This window comes from Pelmatolapia mariae, linkage group LG8, assembly GCF_036321145.2.
Source record: "Pelmatolapia mariae isolate MD_Pm_ZW linkage group LG8, Pm_UMD_F_2, whole genome shotgun sequence".
NCBI classification, from domain to species: Eukaryota; Metazoa; Chordata; class Actinopteri; order Cichliformes; family Cichlidae; genus Pelmatolapia; species Pelmatolapia mariae.
Genome location: NC_086234.1, coordinates 13,833,064 through 13,848,130, shown reverse-complemented (window position 1 = coordinate 13,848,130; position 15,067 = coordinate 13,833,064). Strand labels below are relative to the sequence as shown.

At 38.6% G+C, this 15,067-nt stretch overlaps 1 protein-coding gene across 1 annotated transcript in view; it reads right to left on the bottom strand.

Annotated features, from left to right (window-relative positions):
* Positions 1 to 8,469, bottom strand: part of LOC134633856 (zinc finger protein 385B-like) — a 76,221-nt gene extending 67,752 nt beyond the window's left edge. Inside the window, exon 1 of the mRNA XM_063482988.1 lies at positions 8,347 to 8,469. Within this exon, the coding sequence (XP_063339058.1) occupies positions 8,347 to 8,389 (43 nt within the window). The 5' untranslated portion in view covers positions 8,390 to 8,469. The remainder of the gene's footprint in view (positions 1 to 8,346) is intronic.
* Positions 8,470 to 15,067: the final 6,598 nt, after the last annotated feature.

Here is a 15,067-nt window from a genome sequence, read left to right as displayed (position 1 = left end):
GTGTTCACCTACCTCTAAAACCAAATGAAATGATGATGAAGTATTTATGAAACATTGCATTTTTGCTCAGTCCTAACTAGGAGACCACACTGAGTAGGTTTGCTTGATGTTATTTTCATTAATGTAACAAAATTAGTGTGAAAAAACCCAACACAGTTGCATTGTCAAGCATACACTCTTAAATCTACTCATTTGGCTAAGTTGTCCATCCATATATGTGTCACTGAAAAGGCAGGTAATTTCGGTGGTTTAATGCATCCAGTCTGTGCCTCCTTCAGAGTATGCTGTTTGTGTTGTATTTGTTAAGACTGAGCACCCAACACATTACCTATTAGTTGCTACTTTATTAATTATAGAAGATAATTCAAGCCAAATTACAGATGTTTTTTTTTTCATAAATGACTCTGAACTGATCACTGGAACCAAATAATTTTTTAAAAAACAATTGCCTTGACCATGTAACTGTGACCACTTACATTATGAAACATGTTCATTAGCTGTTACTCTGAAATATTCATCTGTCACCTGAGCTAAATTCTCCACATGAGATGGAGCAGTAGAGTGCAAAGCATTCTTTCTCTACTATTCACTCCATAAAACCTGTAAACAAGAGTAATTTATCATCATGAAATTGAGTCACATGAGCCTAATGATCATAACTTAGTAGACATAACAGCCCAAGAGCTTCACTATCAACTCTCTATGATTCAGTCATGATTGAAACCAGACAGCCCGAGCAGCAGAGCCATGCCATAATGGCTCTTTCAATTAACGGCCATTTAATTTTGGCTGCTTGAGTGGTCTTTTGTGCACAGTAGCAATAGCCATTGGAGAGAATATAACACGGCATTTAATAGAGGAACAAAGAGCAAAATTATTTCAGTATAAGAAGCTGCATGACAAGTCAGGCGAGAAGCAAAAGCCCTTTGATCTCAGGAGAAACAGCAAAGACCGACAATGTTTCAAATGGATGAGGTGCTACCTCAAATGTAGAAAATTTCATCAGCTTTATTTTCTGACTGAATCTACTACAACTACAAGAGTTTTAAGGTTGGGGGCATTTTCTCATTAACACGATTATTCAAAGCCTATATTTTGTCAGGCTGTATAGAGCAGAGGTTGTCCTCATGCATTCCTATAGAAAGGATAAACGTACCAACTAGATTAAAAACATGTCTAGGTGGACTGCGTTGAGGATCTGGACAGGCCAAAGCTAGAACAACGGTGGCAGTTTTCCTGATCTGCTTTTTCCTCTTTATTGTGTTTTGCTTAGTTTGGTCATTCCATACAAATACATTCAGAGATACAACATGGTTTGATCCCCGACTCGTATAGTCCACATGCCCAAGTTTCCTTAGGCAAGATAGTGAGTCATAATTTGCCCCTTAGAGGTCCATAACTGTGTCTGTGCTTGATAGAGAAAGCCTTTATAAATGTGTTTGTATGAGTGAAGGTGGTTTGTATTGTAAAAGCACTCTAAGTAGTTAGTAAGACTAGAAAAGCACCATAAAAACAATTCAATTTACCATGAAAATTGAGTCTGATTGAGTGCTACAAGGTTGTACAGAGTGTTTACTCTTGCATCTAACCCTACCAATATTGGCCTTGCAATGCCAGGAGGAGTGTTGGATCAAGTCATGTCCCCCTGTGCATGTTAGAGGGGGGGGTGCAGCTGTAACATTATCAGCAGGAGGGCTCCAAGTGCTCTGGCCAGGACTAGCTTCCCTACTATCAGCAGCTTTAATTGCACTTACAGTAACATAACGATTTGTTGTCAGCTCATCTAACATTGTCTTCACTCTGTCCATTCACTGCCACACACACACACACACACGGACTGCAGAGAATGTATGACAGCAAAAATGTAGTCGATTCTGAGCTGAACTGTAAAGAATCTTAGGCATGACAATACCTAAAATCAAGCTGTTTGGTCAGATGGTGCCTTTAGTAATTATCCCAGCTTACAGTGCAGTGACAAAAACACACACGTAGACACACACACACATAAAATGTGATGTAAGTAAGAAACGCAAAAGGAGAAAAATGCATTTCCTGTTTATTCTTTAAGTTCAATTTCCCACACTGGTAACTGGGGTTTAGTTATGAGAACTACAGTATAGGAAGACAAGGCAACAACACTGCTCTGCATGTAGGAATAGTCAGTAACATTTGTGTTTCATCAACAAATGTGCTCCCCCACAAGGACATACACCAACACAAAAACTCAAGGTTTGTTTCATGTTGTCATTCAATTCAGGCAGGAACTTGGGAACATTGGGAACCTTGGGAATTAGCTCTGCAAAAAACAACATGTGATTATTTGTGAATAATGTGTGTGCCACTAACCACAGGCCAACTGTGCCACAGCCAATTCCAGGAAAAACTACCCAATCAATACACTGTCTTAAACTTAAAATCTCAGGTCTAACCTGCAACTGCAACATAACACAGCTAGCTGCAGTTAGATTAAATATGCATTTTTGTCATTTACTGTTAATTCAACAGATTATTAATTCTGAATTACATCATGACACTAAAAACTGGACTATACCAATATCGGTACTGAAAATGAAAAATCGGACTTTTGTTGTGATTTAGCATTATATAAATAAAATGTAACCAAAATCCACACAGTTTTAGTAAAAAGTCAACTGAAGGCCACATCCTGATGAATTTTATGTGACGATCGGCAACATGACCAAGCGAAACCTTTTTATGGATTAAACGGTGCAAAATTATTCAAACACGGAGGCCAGTCTTTCTCATGAATGACCTTCAGCCCATTATGAAGAATAATTTCTCTGTCATCACACACATATATGGGCGTAAACACCCACATATACACAAACCACACACACACACAAAGAAAAGCGTTTTCACACAGCTTCCTGCTGTGCTGAATCTGTACCTGCAATGCAGCCACGGGGGAATGGAGAGGTAATGGGCCGTGCGAAAATTCAACTTCCCACACAGCCCTTAATATGTCGGTGCATCCCTCTGTCCAGATGAAGGGGGACTCGAGGAGCTACTATCCATCTGAGCTGGTGTAACATTTGGCTCCGTTTGCGTCTAGAAACACATGTTTGCGTTTTTAAATGGAAATAAAAGGTGCATGTGGAGGCAAAATTGCTCAAAGAACATTTTTTAAGCACTGCGGCAGCAGCGTGTTTGCTTTCAAAAACAAGGAGGGGACGCTAAGAAATCACTATTCACACTTTCTGTATACACCTTGCCCTGTGATTACGTGGCACGATGACAGGAGGCATTTTTGTTAAAAACTAGCCTGCTCCAAGTGAGCAAGAGGAAAGTTTGCACCTTGTTTTTCAGTGAATGTGTCTGACAGCGATTAAATTTTTTTAAACACCAGGGAAGCAGATGATCCAGCCACATGCAAGAAAATGCATACCACAGTATGCATGTGGTAATGCTGTATATGCGCTGCAAACAATTTAAGATGTAACCAACCGACCATTTGACTTCATCGTAAGCACAGGGTTTATCTTTTTTCAGCTTTCAGTTTATCACAAGAGTATTGACCACCTTGTTGTCATAATGTGCCTTCTATCGATCATTTGTGGGTGTTTTGACATTTTGTACAAGCTCTGAAGGACTGCATTTTCACCCAGATAGAAATTTGTTATTGGGGTTCGCTCGACAATCGGGGAGGTGGCTCTGCCCTGTCTTCACCTCTGAGCAGCCAAATAAAGATCACTGTTATCAGTCCAGAGGCAGGTTTAAGCTGCCAGTCTGTGAAGGAGACTGTCATCTGATTTGTAATGACACAGCCAAAGAGCCATTACGTCTTTGATGGGAGATTTAAGCAGAAATCCATTTCGGAGGGTCTGAGGAAAAGCAGGCTCGGATGGGAGGGGGGTTGGGGGTTGGGAAGAGCAATCTATTGTGAGTCTATTGTGATAAGGTGTAGACTGCACCTGCAATTTGCTAGTGGAAGCTTCGTTTTGACGATAACTGTGGTTAGTCATTTCGGCGACAGTCCATTTCAAATTATTACCGATGCTTCACAGAGGGTTTTTTTTTCCATGCGATTAGTCACACCGAATGAAGACAGAAGTGTTTTGTTTAAACATTTGCAGTCCTTTTTCATGCTGCTATCGGACATCTGCAGGGAGAATGTGTGTTAACACCACAAGCAGCCGCTGCAACAATGAAATCCAGGGCAGAAAATGGCTGCCACACAGCTGATAGACTATAGTGTTCTGGCTTTGGCGATGTGGACTGCATACAGCTCTTTTCTCCACATTAGTACTCCCCGTTTTAATTTCCTTAAGCAATTCCAAACAAAAGCAGCAAAAACTATATGATGTTACTACAATACTAACCTTTCAATTTGATGTATACTCCCTTTAATTATAAACATCCTTAAGATGTAGTTCACAGAAAAAACTGCTTAAAAAAAACAGTTGTTTAATTTAGTTATTATTAATAGTTTTTCATTTCTTTTTAATTTTCTAAGCGTTACTGAGAAAATCTGAAAAGATTATTAACAAAATCAATCATTATTTGCGCCTCTCCTGAACAAAAGCATAATGTAATGGTGACATTGCATTCTACTTTTTATTAGTGACTCATTTAATTAGACTAATATTAAGGTTCTGTTTGTTTATTTAAGTATTTTACAAGATTTGGACAATGTACAGAGTAGGCTAAAAAACTTGTTACTGTGATAGCAATTGGTAATAATTGGTAGCAATAAAAAAAAAAAAATACTATCTCATTAGGTATTGACTTACAGTAGTATTGATACCAACAGTCCTGTCTTCTTGTCCTCCAGTTGACACACAGCTTCACACAACACCTCTCTGCATTGCACCCATGCAGTCAGTTATGACCGCAGCCTGCCAGCTACACTAGTTAGCAATAGCTGACAACTTAGCACGCCAACCTTTCATCCATTTGATGAAGCTTCTGTCTTGAAATAGTCAACATGCTAACACTGAGGCTTCAGAATGCTCACTCCACAATCAGTGAATGATGTCATCCATGTTTTATACTGTCTATGGCTGAAATGTTTTGAAATTAAAATTCTCGCATTGACAATTTAACCTTTGTCTGTTTGTTATTATTTTGGATTTTTTTTTAAATCTTAATGTTTATTGTCAAAATAAGAAACCATGTTTGTTTCTTAAATAGACCTGATGCCCTAATTATTTAGTTTCATTGGGGGAAAATTGTCAGAAGCACTGAAATAATTTAATTTAAAAAAAGTTTTTATGAGTCATATTCTTACACATATTAGAGTGGTTGAGGAACTGTTTCATGTTGATGCTAGTGTCTTCTCCTACTTTATTTGCATTTTAACTCTCAGGCTCCAGAGGCTCTTCAAATAAAGGCAGCGAGCTCTGCCTGTCAGTTGGCTGTCAAAGCCATTAGTCATAAAACACATTAGGAAAGCCACACCCCATGGCAGCTGTATAGTATTCAGGAGTACCAATGGGATATCTCATCAATCTGTGTTTACAGCACAGGGAAAAACACTGTTCATTTTACCACCCTGACTCTAAAGGCCCAAGAGTGGTGTCTCCCTGCATTAAAAAAATCTTCTGTCACACCAACGGGAAGAAAAAAGAAAAGCAATATTGCCAACATATCAACAAAGAATGATTTGTGGATGAGTGTTCAATCTTTGTTGGACTTTATCAGCAGGAGCCATGAGTCCATTGACAGCTAAGGGCTGGAGCTCAAGCTGCTCCCATCCCAATCTCGTTCCACATGATTATTCTCAATTTCACAGCTGATGGTTTTTACTGAGACAGATGGCGCCGGCCAAATGCCAAAGTACAGAAGAGAAAGCTCCGAGGTAGGAGAAAAAGTTAAAGAAGGGGGTAGGGAGATAAGCTGGTCACTCAACTTCATCACCAATGTTTGGAATGGTAGCAATCTGTGAATGTGACCTTTCTCCACGGTGCAGGACGGTGAGATATGTGGTGTCTCGGTAGATGCTCTTGGGTTTGAATATACAGACAGGGTGCTAATCTGAACCTGAAGAAGCGAGGGGGAAACATGCACTAGTGATGAGGTGCCAGTGCAGGTAGAGGCCAAAGAAATGAAGATTCTGTGGGAATCTAAAAAATCTTTACCCCATCTATTAAACTCATAGAGCAGCTTTTGTCCCTAGTTGCACATGTTGTTTTGTTAAAATTAGCTTATAATGAGCTCAATTATTTATTAATAGCTTTTTATTATTATTTCAATTAAGCAATTAAGATCCAAAACTCCAAATTATTGAGTTTACCATCATATAAGACAAACAAAAGGTGAATTAAAGGGCAGCTCTTTTCTTTCCAAGCTTACCACATTTATTGTGAAAAACACTTTTCCCCTCTTCCACAAATGGCTTTTGCATTGGGAGGCCTTGCACCATAATAAGTTGAATTGTCTTAAAAGCTGCTAACTTACCAAGCCTCTTATTACCTTTGCTCCTCATTACTGAAATTACCCTTATGATGATTTCAGGCTTTCTTCTTTTCTAAAAGAAATCAAATAACAATTACCCTTTTGCCTTTCTGTACTGTAAGTACTGCTTGTCATTAGAAACTGCTGCCAGTCCATTTCCCACATGTATATTTAACATAATGTGCACTGAGTTTGTCTCTGGATGAACTAACCTATGTACAAATTTAGCTAAATGACTGCTTTCATGCTGAGACTGGAGAGAGTGAGTCTGGCCCAGCTGTATACACACCTGAGAACCCAACAGAATCGCACTTGGTTAAAAAAAAAAGTTCAAAAAAAAAAGAAACTCTACCAGCCTCACACCGGAGGAGTGCTAGTGAAAATTACAGCATCACTCAGGGGAGCGGGCAGTAGAAGGTGTGGGATTTGATGAATCAAGGACCTTTTGTTCACAGCGAAAATGACTGGCTTCCATGCAGTTGGAAAGAGCATCTCCTCGCCAGAGCTTGGCAGGGATGCAGCGTCATTTGGAGCCATTTATGTTTGAAGCTGACGCAGAGGGGGACGGAGGCGAGCAAGGTCACCGAAAGAGGATGCAGAACGTGATGATGTGGCCAGTGCTGGGTGTTTAAGTGTGTCTACTCTGCTTGAATTGAGCAGCAGCTGAGTAGCAGCTGAGTATGCCAGGGACGCACTCACGGTAATGATGGAGTGAGACGCTCACATCTATAGGAAGATTGAAGTGAACCTCAAGCAGCACAGCTGAGGTTTCAACACAGTAAATGACATGATGAGCACACACACGTGTCACTATAGAGCCAGCAAGTTTATCGTTTGATTAGACCCTAAATTTAACAGGGATTACTCAAAAAAAAAAAAAAAAAAAAAAAAAAAAAATCATCTGTTTTGGTGTCAGCTGCAGATGAATTTTTTTTTGTATTTCACACAAGAAAAAATGAGTCCACTGATTGAGAAAACGGCCAGTAATCAGCGAATTCAATTTTCGTCTTGGGAAAACAATACAACACATGTATTTTCCAGAACCTTTCATCCACAGTGATTTACGTTTTTGGCCCCTCCACATATACTAACAGATGGAGATTTTAGATTTGGGGTTCAGTCTTATTCAAAGATGACTGAGCCAGGACCACCTGCACTACACCTGCTAGTACTAAAAGAAAAAAGTTTGAAAAGAGAAAGCATATTTGGGTTAGCTCCAAATATAGGATAGCCATAGGGCATAGGAAGAAGAGACGCATATGGGGTTGACTCTTTATTCTTTCATATATATCTTCATTTAATGTTAAAATCATTCCACAGAATAGAGGCCGACATCCTTAAGGGTCTGCACACACACAACTACAGTATGAAACACACACAGGGATTCAGGGATGTGCACTGAGACACTCGAAATGCTTAAAAAAAATCCCTGAGCTCCAGGGTTTAAATAACTTCATTCACAAACCCAGGTATGCCTCTGACCTCCATCAACACCACCAGATATGTGTCAGGATATTATTTCTTCTTAAATATGACTAAGGCAACTACTATAACCAACAACAATTAATACATGTGATATTTGTGCCTCCAAAACACTCAGATTTTAAAAGTTAGAACATGTTTTTTTTTTGTCAAATACTAGCACTTTTTCATACACACCGACAAACCAAACACAAAACTGGAACCCTTATCCACCAGGAAAAGAAATAAAATATCCATGTTTTTTAAATTGATATAGAACGTTTTAACTACTACTACTTACTTACTTACTTTAATTTTAAATAGAAAAAAATAGCAAATGCATTTCTATCAAACGCAAAAGAAAGACACTGTAGAAACATTTAGCCGACACGAAAGCGCAGTCCGCAGGTGTCCAAAGCGACGTACACACACAAACAGCCTCGGAATACAACATTTAAACAACATTCCTACCTGTGTAAGACGGTTGCACAGCTCCTGTGTCGCTACTGTCCATTTCCAGCTGTCACAGATTACAGCGCGAGCTCAGCTGCAGGCGTTTCAGTCCCGCGAGCGAGTCCAGAAAAGATAAAACCACGAGGGTAATGCGCGCGCGCTGTGGCACCGCCGCCTGCGCGACAGAGATACCGAATCACTGCGCGCGAGGATGTGAGGGAAAAGAAAAAAAGGGCCAAATGAAATCAGTCGGTGTGAAAACAGGGTTGGAGCAGCAGTGGCACGGGACTGTTTGAAATGTAAAATGTTAATAAGAGCGGGCTACTCTTATTACTTTATGAAGCAACCCAAAGAATTTCAATGAAAGTGTAGAGCGTTTTTTTCCCAGAAATTTCTACTTATTCTACTCTGTGACTGATTAGCTTAACTGATTGACTGATAACGGATTTTATTTAATAGGGCCTTATTCAAACAAACTCAATATAGCCATCTTTTTACACAACCACAACAAAAACTTTCCTCAAGTTGTCCTACAAGAGACAAAGTCAAGAATAAATCAAATGTAAACATAAACATCAGCAAATACATGTGCACAACTGTAACTCTTACGTCAGACAACCATAAGAGAAGGTACACCATAGTAATACACTATACACTTGATGTTTAATGTGTCTTCATAGGACAATTAGACAGCCCTTACATTATAGCAGTATACAGCTACATAACAGAACTTGGGGCCAACAGCTGTATTTGTATTGTTTTATTATTTAACATAGCCTACAGAAGTCTGGCAACCTGTCCAGTGGTTGCGATTAATGGTGTACTGAGAGAGAAGAGCTTATAGGGGGCATATCCTGAGCTTTTAGTTGGATTTATGAATCATATCAGAGTGGTAGAAATAGTTGGTTATGTTCATTAATTGTATTTACATGAATAAGCACCTTCTTTATATATAAAATGTAAATAAAATACATGTGGCCTACATCATAGTGTGTAGTCAAAAATATAAATTTTAAATCGTGACAGAGTCTTTGCTCTATAAAAGTGGAAATAACAGCAGACAATAAAACTAATGAAATGTCTCATTAGTGTGGTATTTTCTGCATTGCAAATTGCTTTTACAAGTTAATTTGTTTTATTTTCACAGAGGCCGGTGTGACTGTCATACAGAAGTGCACTCACCAGAGTAAAGGCTTCTGGCACAATTTCACCTACTTCCAATGTAGTATTTGGAGAAGAGTGAACATCTAAAAGGGTTAAAGTTCCAGCAAGACTTGTGGCAAGAGAAATAGCTTTATTGCTTGACCAGTGCATTTTGGCCTGTAGCCTTCATCAGGATCATGTAGAAGCATCTATCAGCATTAGTCCATTCAAGACAGTGCTTGAAATACAATAAATGCTTGAGTAAAAACATAAATAAATAAAAAAGAATTACTAGGGAATGCCTTAAAAAACAATCAAATATGTGCGGTATAGATATTACCAAGCCACAGAAATGTCTAATTGGGTAGGAAATAATTTTCTATGAAAAAAATACAAAAATATCCATACATATCCAACAGTGGGGGACAAGCAAAACTGGGCTGGGCTGTCATATGATATAAGGCTAACTGGGGAGTGATCAAGGTAAAAGCTGAATGGGGTCAAAAACATCTAACATTCTAACAATTAAAAACTAATTCATTAAAAATCTTTATACAAAGCAGATATTTATGTGTCATAAAGACGTTCAGCAAAATTGTTTAGTACTTACTGGACAACTTCATTTCCATGAGGATTTCCCTCATGAAACATGAAAACTGAAAGCAGCCATGCTTCTTTTAATTAATGTATAAATAAAAGATCTTATATCATCATTGAGGACACTGAAAATAAAGATGCATTTTCAATACACAAAAAGATTTACCATATCCGAATATACTGCACTCAAAAGCAGCATGTTAAAACATGACCATATCCTATTGTATTGCATTGGAATTTGTAACATGCAACCAAGCATGCTTTGAAATCATGCTAATCCTCAATCCTGTGTCATTTATATGTAGAGCAGAAAAGAAGGTCAAAGTTCAAGACTGCAATGAATGAGTATGTCTTACTCTCCAACCAGTTGTAAGAGATGGCTGCACCTCCCTGAGTGTGGTTCTCCTGGGGTTTCTTCCTGTAAAATTGAGTTTTTCCTTCCCACAGTTGCTAAGTGCTTACTTATATGGGGTCTCCTGATTGTTGGGGTTTTCTTACCTTACAGTATAAAGTCAATGCCAGTAGAAACTACCATAAAGACTGCTTTTGTGATTTGGCACAACATACATAAAAGACAAATCAATTAAATGTTGTGCATTTTACCTAAAGGCAGCTTCAGTATGATGAAATTAAAAGAGAAAAGTCATATTTTGCAACACTGAGACACCTGCTGGTGTTTTTACAGCCTTGAAACAACGATAATGTATTTCCATAAACACTTCTATTAAAAAACCTGCTACCACATAATGGCCACTTATAATAAGATTAAATGTTTGAGAGGTCAAAGGAAAATCTTGTAACCCTCTGACATGTCAAATCATCACTACCTCTGTGTGCAGCAGGGCCTATCATCAGGCATCATCCCCCAATCTTACCCCCTGTAGACCCTTTCATTAACATAGTTGGGCTTTGTTCAAAAGCAGATGCCTGCAGATGAATTTGAGCATACAGTGACACAGGCACATGCCTGCGTGCGCTGTGGCCGTCCTCGTTGTGTGCGTTCGGATCAGCTGTCAGCTGGACGGTGATGGATGCATGCTGGAAACATACTTGGAGTTCGAGGTATGTCCTTCTCACTGAAGTCCTTTGACGCCCTGCTTGACCCCAGCGCAAGTCAGCCGCTCTAAAAATAAAGGAGCACATGTGCTTGATGCACATAGAAGCAGAAACAAGGGTGTAAGATATCATGCTTCTCATGTCTTCATATCTGCGTGCAAATACAAAGGAAAACAACACACAGCCTCCTGTTGGATTACAAGAAAGTTATATTCAGGTCCTCGATTTCCATGAAGCTCAAGCCCAATCAACATGCTCCCAGCATCAAAGTTAATGCCAGTGCTCAGCTCCATCATTATCTTGAGTGCTTTCATTAAAGGACATTTTTATTCTGCTGCGTCCAGAATCACCGAGAAAAACCGGTCACAAGTTGCAGCCACATGTTTTGGCTGAACCTGGTCACCATGGCAATGCGTTTAAAAAGAAAAACTCGACTTTGTCTTTTGACTTTAAAGTCTCATTGAAATATTGGAATTGACAGACGTGAGTAGTTGGTTTAAAAAAGATGGGAGGGAAAATGCGATTGAAAAGAATGGCATCATTGTGAAGGCTCGAGTCACATAAAGGCTGCAGTTCACAGTGTAACCCTCAGCGGTGAGGAGTATTTGAGCGTGACAACAATATCCACCCTCTGACTCAATTTGACACTCAGCAGGTCTAGTTATTAATCCAATGCTGCAGCTGCAGCAAGTAGCATTTTGATCATTTTTCCAACCATGTAAGTGATTTTTTTTTGTGACTTACTGAAAATATGAATTCAAATATGAATTCATGTCAGTTGTTGGCCTGAAGCCGGCTATAAATTTAAACTAAAAAAGAACTAGTCGTGTTTTTCGCTATATGTGACAAATGTGAGACAAATGAAAAAGACATAAGTCTTCTTAAATGACTTTTTATGAGATCGTCACTGCTGATATCTTACAAAAGTATGAAAGGATCCATCAAGCTTTCAAATAGATTAATGGCCTATTTGAATGTGTGTTGGTGGGGGGTGGGGGGGGTGGGGGTGAAACTATGACCCACAAAACGAAGGAGAGTGGGTATTGAGTTTACTTTGAGCTGCAGGGTAGCCAATATTATCCAAACTTAGAATTATTATGTACGATTCCCCCTTGTGGTTTTTGCTCTCTTTATTTAAAATCTTATCTTAATCTTTTTATTTATTTATTTATTTTGTAGATTTATGCTTAAGCTGGTCATTTCAAACTTGGCTTCAGTGTAAAGCTACTTCACATACAGTATATATTTACTTTTTTTAAAAAACAAACAAACTGTACATCAGAAGAAATTAATTTAGTTCACTTGATTATAAGCATTTCTTTGACTTACTGTATTTTCTTCTTTTTACTTTGAAAACCTCCTATCTAGGCATTAAAGACATGTATGTCCCAGTGCTAATTTAATAGGCATGGCTTCACTCCTCTCCCACATCATACATAAACATTTTCAGGGAGAGGAGGGAGCATTTAAACTGAGAATGAAAGATGATGAAATCCTTTTAGAAAAGAGTCCAATGAAAATTAGATCAGGGTGCATTCTGGGTAAGATTTGCTCCTCAAGTGTACATCCTTGTACACACTGCCCTGTCCCTGAAGTCCACTTGAGTCTTGATGGTGATGATTTAGTGAAGGAGTGCAAAAGAGAAGACAAGATATTCACTGCTGGAGTAATACAAAAGTTAGTATGTTGATTTCATGGTTAATGGAAACACCACAGACAATGTTGTGAAGTTTTGAAGGTCTCAGTATAGAAATGTGAACCAAGAATATGTGCATCAATATGATTTTATACCGTCTTCCTTTGGCCTCCTGATCCCTGGAGAATTGTGAGGATGATCTCTCCTTCATCCGTTACATTGCTGATACTTAGCGCTTTTTAAAGCTTGCTGTATTAAAAGGAAATAATTACTCTTAAGGCTATTTAACCATGTATATCTAATTTAGATAAGTGATGTCATCCATTGATTTCAAGATTATTATTATTATTATTTTTAAGTAGCCTATTTAAGACCATATTTGAAGAAAAAGATAAAATCGATTAGCTGTTAGCTAATGCTATTACGGACTAGCTTGGTTAGCAAGTCATAATTTACTGTTAACTTAAAAGGAAAGTTGATTCTGGCTTGTCATCGCCAGAACCATTGAACGGAAGAGTCCCCTCATCTCCGTTCACTCCAACTGACTCTTTTTCCCCCCTTTTTTATAACCACAATGGCGGCTCAACACGCTAGCCACCAAAGATATACTAGCATTGAAGTTTGAGATGCATTTTTAAAAGCATGTGCATTTATTTTTACAGTTTATTTATTTATATAGGTAGTTAATTGCCCACTCCTGCTTTATGCTGTTTTAGATTATAAAATTTTACCCACGTGCCATGTAAACGCCCTGAACTAACCACTATAAATTTAGGTCTCTTAAAGCCAATTTGAATGCTTGAGTAATATAAAAATTCCACACTGTTCCGAATTGTTTTTATTTTATTCTTATTTTTTACATGGTAATGCTGGGCATTTTAATACTGGACTCTATGAGGACTTACTCCATTTTGGAGCCAGCAGAGAAGTGGCCATTAGAGGAAGTTTCAGATTTTTCACTCCCACACTGGCTTCATTTTTCAGCCCTGGAGGTCGTCCCTTGGCTGAAGCTTCAGCCAGCATGCCATTAGCAAAGCTTAGCATAATGACTACAACCAGGGTGAAACAGCTAACCTGGTTCTATCCAAATGGAACAAAATCAATCTAAACCACCAGCCTGAACTCACAAAATAGCACTGTATATCTTGATTGTTTTAGCCATACAAAGAAATAAGGCGCTTTACATTTACACTTTCCTTTTTGGTTGGGAACCATTGGGGAGACACAGCTCCTAGCTGATAAGGAATCAAATGCCCAACTGAAATTGTTGTATTTATACTTTGAAAGCAGTAATCTGAAAATATATGGGTGTTACTGAGAAAATGTGAATGTTCAGCATGTTAAATAACGCAACATGAAGATCATTTAAAAATCTTCCTATTATAGGACATTTTCTGTGCTTTCCTAAGTCATCTCCTCACTAGCATCCTTTCCAGTGGCAACACAGCTAGATGCTCCATTTTAGATAAGACACAATTATTGTAGCACATCACACACACTATTACTATCAGCTAAAATCTCAAACCTCACCACAGAATGCAGTCCAGATACCACATCCCCGTGCCCTTGGTATTTAATGACATTTCTTTCTGTCCACGGAGATAGAGGGGATCCATCAGAGCGAATGTTTTCTGTAATTTTTTTTTATACTGGGCTCTGCTATAGATTTGGGGCACTGTTTTTTTTTTTATTTAAAAAAAAGGGGGGGGGGGGGAACCTACCAAAAAATGTTGTTATGACAACCACACCTTTTTGGACACATTACCTGTTTTCATTTGTTGTGCAAACATAACAGATACGAGGGGGGGAAAATTTATTTTCAGGGCACATTTCCTTTATTCTGTGAATCTCCTCCTATAAACACAGTCAATTTCAGCCCGGCTCTCACGCCATTATGATTCACAGAGGCCGAGCATGAAATTAGTTTCTTTTTTGACAGACACATCTTGACTGACAGCTCAACAAATGAGAAATCATTTACTGTGAACAGAGCAGACGCCTGCTTTTGGCAGAAATGCTGCCTGTCTCTGAGGCGAGTGCACGACTGCGTGTGTGTGTGTGTGTGCACATGAGCTTGAAAGTACATTTTATGTAAGGTTCTCACTGGCATCAAAACCACAATAGCAGGTCAGGGAACAAAAAAGACACTTTACAATACAATTCTTTACATAGCTGTAGTTTAACGTTGTGTGAGAGGACAACAAAGATACCATCGTCACAATTTCTGTGCTGACAGGAGGATATTTAGAAGATAATTAGAAAAACTGAAAAAGTGACAGCAGAAAAAAGACAGGAATTATTAAAATA